The 9,225-nt window shown below is 47.4% G+C and overlaps 1 protein-coding gene across 1 annotated transcript in view; it reads right to left on the bottom strand.

The window, feature by feature from the left end:
- Nucleotides 1–97: 97 nt before the first annotated feature.
- Nucleotides 98–9,225, bottom strand: part of Ppp1r21 (protein phosphatase 1 regulatory subunit 21) — a 57,554-nt gene continuing 48,426 nt past the window's right edge. The window contains exons 18-22 of the mRNA XM_052186583.1: nt 9,058–9,090; nt 7,278–7,394; nt 5,240–5,338; nt 3,614–3,742; nt 98–790 (exon numbers count right to left, since the gene is read on the bottom strand). Coding sequence (XP_052042543.1) covers nt 761–790; nt 3,614–3,742; nt 5,240–5,338; nt 7,278–7,394; nt 9,058–9,090 — 408 coding nt within the window. The 3' untranslated portion in view covers nt 98–760. The remainder of the gene's footprint in view (nt 791–3,613; nt 3,743–5,239; nt 5,339–7,277; nt 7,395–9,057; nt 9,091–9,225) is intronic.

Genomic DNA, 9,225 nt, shown 5'->3' with positions numbered 1-9,225 from the left:
GGCAAAAGCCAGGGGCCTCCCACAGGCTCACCTGTGCAACTGCTCAGTCAGGAAGGTCACCTCAGTGTCTTTCATCACACTGTCACAGACTGAAAGGTTCATATGGGTATGAATTTATTGACAGAATTTCCTTTAGCAATTATTCGAACAGAGTGTACTGCACAGCTGCAGACATGACAGCAAACCCACAGGCTCGGCAAGGCTGTAAGGCTTGTCACCTCCAAGGGACAGGGGAGGGCGGGCAGCAAAGGGGATGGAGAGAGAGGGCAAGGGAGAGAACCTCTGAAAAGGATTCTGAGACATCTTTTCAATTATAGGAAGAAATGACAATACAGGAAGTAATGACATCTGACAATTTTAGCATTTTATCCAGAAACATATATCTATTCCATAGATACCAAATCCATTACCATATAATTGTTTGAAAATATACAAAATATTTGTTGTTCTTACATACTGAAATTAAATCCTAATTTTAAAAAGTACACAGTAAAAACAGCATAAGGAAACCTACAATATCCATGGATATGTCTATTGTTTTCCATTTGACTGGCAACATGAAATTATGTATTTGCCTTGCTGTTTACAAACATACTTCAAATGTCTCAAGGTCACAGACAACACCGGCTAGTCTACGGAGTCCGACAGCACATGGCTTCCCAGCAGCCACCAGCACTGGTGTCGGAGTCTGGCTCGAGTCTCCAGGCAGCAGCTGCAGCCGATCTGGAGGGGACAGTCACTGGCCAGCCTCGGTCACCAACTACCGACTCCTGTTCTTCTTAGAATTTCCCTGTGCAGAGAAAAGCGTCCACCGTGAGAACCGAGTTTCAGAAGCGTGGTCACAGCTTATAAAGCAAGCTGCCGGGGCCCTGCTGTCCCCGTACGGAGAACGGCTAGCAGACAACCTGCGCGGTGGCTGTTATTCAGTAACTACAAAGCTCTTTATTCCTTTGGACTCTCCCTGATCCCACCTTCTAGACCCAATCTCTCCCAAGGCCAGGGTAGATAAGACAGAAAAGCAAGTGAATGCTCAGTTTACTAAAATTCCTTTTCTTATGAAATTTCATGAAACAAAATAGTTTTAGCCCAAATATTTTTTGTGGTTGTTTAAATAAACAGGTTTTAGAGCAGTGGTTCTCAACCTTTGCCATGCTTCAACGCTTTAGCAGTTCCTCAGGCTGTGGTGGCCCCAAGCATAACATTATTTTTGTTGCAACTTCATAATTGCAATTTTGATATGGTAATGTAAGTTACTGTGTTTTCCAGTGGTGCATGGTGGCCCCCGTGAAAGGGTGACTCAACCCCCCACCCAAAGGGCCACAACCCACTGGTTGGAAGCTACCGATTCAGAGCTTGGAGTGGTGGTACAGAACCCTCTCTCACAGGGTGGTTTCACAAAGCTCTCTTCTCTTTGGAGAGGTTCACATCTTAGGACTATATTCTAATTAAGTCCCTAAATGATGAAGTCCACACATTATTTCTTTTCATAAATGGGCAACATTTGCAGAGTACAGATACTAAGACATTATGACACACATGGTAGAGATTATACTCAGCATCCAGTGGAAATGCTCACTCAACACGAGGACATTACAGCAATATAAATGACCAGTAAGTAGAGGTGTGTGCTGAACAGTTTATGTCAAGTTGGCACAGCTACAGTCATCTAAGAGGAGGGAACATCAGTTAACAAAATGCCTCCATAAGATCAGGCTGCAGGCAAGCCCACACAGTATTTTCTAAATTAATGATTGATGGGGAGAGCCCAGTCCATGTGGGTGATGCCGTCCCTGGGCTGGGGTCCTGGGTTCTATAAGAAGCAGGCTGAGCTAACCATGAGGAGCAAGCCAGTAAGCAGCACCCTCTGTGGCCTCTGCATCCGCTCTGCCTCCAGATTACTACCACATGAGTTCCTGTCTGGACAGCTGTGAAAATAAACAAAGGGTTCTAGTCCACTCCTGAGCACATACACAAAGGTAGTCTGTGATGGTTCGCAGGAGGGGCACTACGCCTGCTGGAGTAGGTGTGTCACTGTGGGTGTGGGTTTTAAGACCCTCATCCTGGCTGCCTGGAAGCCAGTATTTTGCTAGCAGCCTTTAGATGAAGATGTAGAACTCTCAGCTCCTCCTGCACCATGTCTGCCTGGGTGCCGCCATGTTCCTGCCTTAATGATTTTGGACTGAACCTGTGAACCTGTCAGCCAGCCCCAATTAAGTATTGTCCTTATAAGAGTTACCTTGGTCATGGTGTCTGTTCACAGCAGTGAAACCTTAACTAAGACACAGCCATATCCTACACCAGAGATACCCACACATATAAGTTCATCACTGCTGTATTCGCAACAGCACAGGAAGGAACCAGCCTAGAGGCACAGCAACAGACAGAGATGATGAAAATATGAGAGATATAGAATTTGCAATATTATTTAACTGTAAAGAAATGAGATCTGCAGTGAAATGGATGGACTTGGGAGGCATAACAATAGCTAATATTATAATAATATTATAATTAAAATAATACTAGAGGTAGCCTAAACTGAAACAGAAAAAGAACCAAGTCCCCGTCATGTATGGATCCTAGCTGCCTATGTAAACAGGGGCGCATGGACAGGTCTGAGTGTGGAATGGAAGACACAGAGAGGAAACCAAGAGGCTGACACTGAAGGGCGGGGAGGACACTGAGGGGCGGGGAGGACACTGAGGGACGGGGAGGACGCTGAGGGACGGGGAGGACGCTGAGGGGCAGGGAGGACACTGGGGGACGGGGAGGACACTGAGGGACGGGGAGGACACTGAGGGATGGGGAGGACTGTGCAGGCAAGGAGACATGGGATTCATGGGAGATCTTCAGCTAATTCTACTTTATTTTTTTGCTAGTTTCAACCCTGTCAGTTTCTTCTTCTATCTTGTGGTGGATAACTGAATAAAGATGTAATGGAAGGCAGGCCGTGATCCACACCTTCACCCTGGCACTCAGGGGGCGTGGGCAGGCAGATCTCTGAGTCCCGGACCCGGGCTGTGGTCCACACCTTCACCCTGGCACTCAGGGGGCATGGGCAGGCAGATCTCTGAATCCCAGACCAACCTGGTTTATATAGCAAGTTCCAGGGCAGACAGGGCTACATGGAGAAACCCTGCCTTGGAAAAGGAAAAGAAAAAGAAAAACAAACAAACAACAAAAAGAAGCTAAAAAGAACAAAACACAAAACAAACAAACAATAAAAAGGAACGGGTAGTGAAAGCGTAACCCTCCTGAGGCCTGTGGTCTCAGAAGGCAGAGCACTGAGACTCCGCAGGGATGGCGTGTTTGAGCAGCTTCCTGAAGCTGTGTGGGGCTTTTATTTGTGAATTAACTAGCATCAGACCGTTCTGAAGAAAGCACTCTGCTAAGGGTTTCCCAATCACCATGAGGGTACAGAGAGCGTGGCATCCCTGTCCTGAGGCCGGCTGCTAGTCCCGTCATGACGCCAAGAGGCAGGAAGTCAGCCTGCAGCCTAGATTCAGACAAAAAAACTTAATTTTCTTTTGGGAGGCCTCCCAGGTGCCTTCCTCTTACGCGCAGCACAGTGCGGTGTCCCGCGCGGCAGGCCTGTGTGTCAGGCTGCCCCACACACCTTACTGGACATCTTGAGCGTGTCAATCTCTTCCCTCTGCCTGGACAGCGTCTCGTTCATGCTGCACAGGTGGTCGCTCATCATGCTCAGCTGATCCTCGTAGCTCCTCTTGGTGGTCGTCAGCTCATCCTAAAGGGTAGGGGAAAGAGGAAGGGCCGTCAGAGACCCAGCCACCACCCAGAGGCTTCCTGTAGCACAAATCACTGTGTGAGCAGGCCATCGCAATGCCCCGGGTTGATCAGTTACCACAGGGATAAGGCACAGGCTGAATGGAAGTTAAAAGAACTGGGAGAAGAGTGCTCATTACTTATTTGAAAAAATTCAATGGCCAGAGGCTGTATCAGTAAAGTGTTTGCCTTGGGGTAGGAGGCCCCAAGTTCCATCCCTAGAACCCACATAAAAATGGGGGGGGAGGGTTTGGGCCGGAGAGATGGCTCAGCGGTTAAGAGCACTGACTGCTCTTCCGAAGGTCCTGAGTTCAATTCCCAGCAACCACATGGTGGGTCACGACCATCCATAATGAGATCTGATGCCCTCTTCTGTGGTGTCTGAAGATAGCTACAGTGTATTCACATATAATAAATAAGTAAATAAATCTTAAAAAAAAAAAAAGAAAGAAAGAAAGAAAGTGGACCTGGGGAGAGGGAGGCAGACCCCTGAGACTCACTGACAGGCTAGCCAGCCTACTGGGGCAAAGAAACTCAGTCTCAAAAACCAAAAACCAAAAAGGGAGCCAGCTCCTCAGGAGCAACGCCCAAGGTTGTCCTCTGACCTCCACACACACATGCACACACATGCACCTGCACTTACAAAGTCCAAGCCCTCTCTTTGTAGCTGGGAACAGAACTGTCAAACACCTGAAGGTGAAATGATCTTCCAAACCTTCCTGGTTTTGAAGCCTCTGCACAGGCCCCAGGCGTCTGCATCACCCAGAGGGCTGCGTCCTCTCCTCCCGCCACCCGCTTTCCTCAGCCTCTTGAATAGACTGCAGCATTCCTATCTGTCTGAGAAGAGGCTGCTGTGCTCCAGGGTTTTCTCATGCCTACCTCTTGTTGATATCAGGGTTAGCAGGTTATAGGCACCAAAGCCAAGGGCACCCATTCATTCATTCATTCCAAAACTCTCTGATGAATGCAGATGGTGGAGAACACAGGAAATGTGGCCCCACCCTCTTGTTTTAACAAGATGAAAGAGGCCAGCCGTCCAGCTCAACAGGGGTTTCCCCAAAGGCAAGTCTTGAAACTGGAATTTGATTTATCTACTTATGTATTTATTTAATTGCATATTAAATTAAATATGTGTGTTTTGCAGCTGCACTCTTAGGTTTATTTAGGTCAGTTTCTGAAACAAGACAGAATACGATGTATAGCGCCATCCTCCAGCCAATCAGAGTGTTCACAAGAAAGGGGAAAGAACTATGGGTAAGTGTAAATAACAAGCAGACTATGGAAGGATTTAAAACTAACTGCAAGTCAGATACAAATAAGAGGCCCGTGTCTGTCTGGGATGAGAACCTGTTACTCTAAGGTGACAGAACTGAAGTGCTATGTGTGCGTAGCCCAGAAGGCTGGCTTTGCTGCCCGCTCAGTGTCAGTGACAGACACTAATGTGCTGAGTCACACTCACCTGAAGCCTGCTGATGTTCTGACTGGCTAGCCTTGTCTCCTCTGTCAGCGTCTCCTTTGACTTCTCCGCCAGGGCCAGTCTCTTAGAGAGCGCTCGGCACTGTATGATCAAAACACCAAATCTTATCCTTGGAAGGTTAGCAGGTTATACTCACCAAAGCCAAAGGTCACTCATTCATTCACTCCCTCCCTCAGTTATTCATTCCAAAACTCTCTGCTGAATACACATCGTGGTCCAGCTCAACGCTGTTTTCTTAGCCGCAGTCCAACGACCAATGGTTACAAAGCACATCAGAACATTCTCCATTTACACAGGACCCATTTACACTGCTGATGGATAAAGGACAGTGGTTATCTCAAAAGTGGCCACAGGCTGCAAACCATGGTAGCCTTGGGTTCTAAGTTCTTCACTGAAGGTCTCAATCTGAGAACAAGAACATCCTTGTAACCTACCCAGCAGCCTCCCACATCCACCTGGGGAGAGCAAGTGGTTTCTCTAGGAGTTTTACTAAACTCAGATGGTGCAAGGCAGAGGGTGAAAGGAAGAAGAGGAAACCTTATTTCACACTATTGTTCAACAAGGAGGATCTGAAGAGACACGTGTGAGTGCTGTGGACACCAGCCGTCTGTTTGAGCAGCCGCATGAGGTGGTAGTACTTCCTGTTTATAGATGAGAACAAACTAGGGCACTCTAGAACTTCTTGTGCCATAATCGTGCTGACAACATTTACTAAAGTAGGCAGATCTCATGGAAAACAGACAGCCTAAAATCCCCCAGTTACTATTTGTTCTCAAGAGAGTCTCAGGACAGTCTGCACAGTCAACCCAACCGCTTCCCTCTGTGCTCAGCAATGAGCTCCCAGGAGACAGATAACATGAAAGACACAGGCCCCAAGAAGATGACAATCACAGCTGGGACACCAGCCCAGAGGGAAGACAGGGAACCAGAAACGATGGCAACAGTTGTAGGCATGGCTCAAGAGAGAGCAGTCCACCGTCAGCCAGCCCCCACTCTACACTGTGACGAGCAGTCACACACAACCAACCCACCAAGGGTGGGTGCAGCAGCTTCTCAACACTAAATAGACACAGTCTTATCTTAACAGGAAAAACACAAAGCCCTTCTCTTTCTCCTGCAAACTGGGCGGCTATTAACCTCATCATTGCTGCACTGCTGGAGGCAAGCCGAGATAAAGCTAGACCCCAATATAGTGTGCCATCCCTTTCTTTTTGATTTAACAGCTTAAGCAGTGTAATTCTCTGCCTGTCATCTGTAATTAATTCTTACTATAAAGTGTTGAATCAAAGGCTTAAAGACCCTGCATGCACCCACCCAACCTTCTATCTTCCTTATCTAATGATACTTAATAATGATTAAGATAAGTATTTAATAATATTTATGTCATTCACTTCCCCTCCAACACACACACACACACACACACACACACACACACACTTGTAAATATAAGGAAAGTGCAGTTTGGTCCCTGGAACCCACGCAGTGGAAGAGAGCCAACTCTTGTTTTCTCCCGTCTACCTGTGCCTTCACACACACACACACACACACACACACACACAGAGCAAGTAAACAAAGACAAACCACATCAGGGGCACCTGGCTTTTCACCTTGTGTTTGTAAAAACCCCTGTATCTGTGCATGTCCTCTACCACTAAGACAAGCAAGCTCTACTAACCCTGAAAAACCCACAGCAGGGACCAAGGAAAGGCCACAGGACTCCACCTGCACAGCCTGGGGCCATGGAAAGGCCACCGGACACCACCCGCACAGCCTGGGGCCATGGAAAGGCCACCTGACTCCACCTGCTCTCCTGCAATAACTTGGAAATGGCACAGAAGCTGTACCCTTGATTAAAGGAACATTCTGGAGTGGTGCAGACCAATCACCATGAGCTGCAACCAATGCAGCACACGTAGACGGAAAGCACAGGTGATGGTGACTGTCTTCCGGCAGATAACAGAACAGCCGTGTGAGTCCGGCAGGGTCAGGGAGAAGCTGCAGTCTCACCGTGTCCACTCACCTCGGCATAGAAGTGCACTGACTTACTGTCAGCCAGCTGCAGCTGAGATGTGAGCTCCGCGATCCTGGCCATGTAGTGACTCTTGATTAGGTCTTCACGGGACTCAGCCTCAGGAGCCTAAGCAGAACAGGAGTGAGAGGTGCCGGTGAGGAAGGCAAGTCCAGCACAGGAACCAGGGCCACGGCTCCGCCCTCTTCACTGGAACCTCATGAGGTTCTCAAACATCCGTCCTGGCAGGAGAACAGACCACATTTCCTCAGCCAGCCCCCGTGGGTCTGCGTCTTAGCGCGCCCCAGAAGACAACAGCACCGTGGAAGCCCCGTCGCTCACGCCTTCCCAGGCACCACGGTTTTCAATCATCTGTTCATCCATTCATTCTTGGTCTTTGAGGTGTTGGCTTGTTTTTAAGTTTGAGTGTTGCTAAGCATCCAGGACTAAATGCAAATTCACAACCTCCTTCATCAACCTCCCAAGTGCTTGGATTATAGACGCAAGGCACCACACACAGTCCTGACCAGCTTTTAGCAGATGCAAATCTAACTTTCAGAATCTCCATGTTTCTCACAAATATGTCCTCTTTAACTGGAAGAGGGCACGGAATGGGGGCTATTTATTGGGAACACTCTGTTTTGTATTAACAGAGTCATTATATACACAGCTCTGGTTTCAGTTCATATAAGCATCTACACATGTTGCCTGTGCCCCAATCCCCACCCTCCCCTTCTGCCCTCCTCCCATTCGTTCATCCTTCTTCCTATAGACACAGATATGCCTTCTGTATTTTCATATAATCTAGAACCCTCAAATGGCACAAATGTTGTGTGTAAATAAACACAACATTTATCTTTCTGAGCCTGACCTGATTTACTTTACATGATAATCTGTAGTTATATCCCTTTTCTTGCAAACAACATATCATTTGTTTTTTTTGTTTTTTTTTTGTTTTGTTTTTTGCTTCATGAAATTCTACTGTGTCCACACAGCACATTTTGTTTGCCATTTCTCTGCTGACAGACACCTTGACTGACTACATGACCTGACCCTCTGAACAGGAGGCAATAAGCTTCTAGTGTGAACAGTGCCGTGCTGTGTTGACTTGTATGTGGCCCTTTGGAACTTCTAAATTTAGAACAATATTTTTTTTTAATCCTTAAATTTTCTTCAGGAAAATGTACAGCTCTTAAAAATACTAATAAATTAAATAAAACTACACAGTTTTTTACTTATGGCCTTTGTTCCAGACTGGTATTTTTCCTGGTTGCACTACCAACGACACACAATTGATCCAAACTTAAAAACATACAAATCTCAATATTGCCTTTGACATAAATAGGGAAATCACAGAATCTGCCAGCCTCCTAGAACCATAGCATCCACACTAAGCAACAACCTCAGTTACTTCTGTTTCCTTTTTCTAGTCACTTGCAAAACCATGGTCTTCAAGCACTTCGAAATGCAGATGTGTAAGCACACATGGAGGCCTAAAAGCCAAGCCTTCCCAGCTCACACAGCTGGCACAGAGCACAGAGTGACAGCCCACGTCCAGGCAGAGAAGCATCAGTCACACTGTGACAGCTGGCCACTGAACACGACATGTGCAGAACCAGGCTCTAAACATCCTTCTAGCGAGGAAGGACAGCATGCAGGGAGTGAGGGCGCGGTGAGGACGCATCGATGAGAGGAAGGCACTCACTCAGAGACGAAGACAGGTCCTACAGACTCTACCCACAAGTATGCGCCACACACGCTACCTAGCATCACGGTCCTGAGCACACATTACCTCAGGGTCTGGCATCCTGGTTAAGATCCCAACCTAGAACATAAGGAAAGATGCTGTTAGGACCAGAGACTTACACCTCAGACACAGAAGCCAGTGGCCTATAGCGCACGCTCTTCAGTCCACGCTGGAGCACAGAACACTGATAACACAGCTACGGGTGTTCAGCTA

The sequence above is a fragment of the Apodemus sylvaticus genome, chromosome 6 (genome assembly GCF_947179515.1).
Source record: "Apodemus sylvaticus chromosome 6, mApoSyl1.1, whole genome shotgun sequence".
Classification (NCBI taxonomy): Eukaryota; Metazoa; Chordata; class Mammalia; order Rodentia; family Muridae; genus Apodemus; species Apodemus sylvaticus.
Note: the sequence above shows the minus strand (reverse complement) of the source record. Positions and strands in the feature narration are given on the sequence as shown.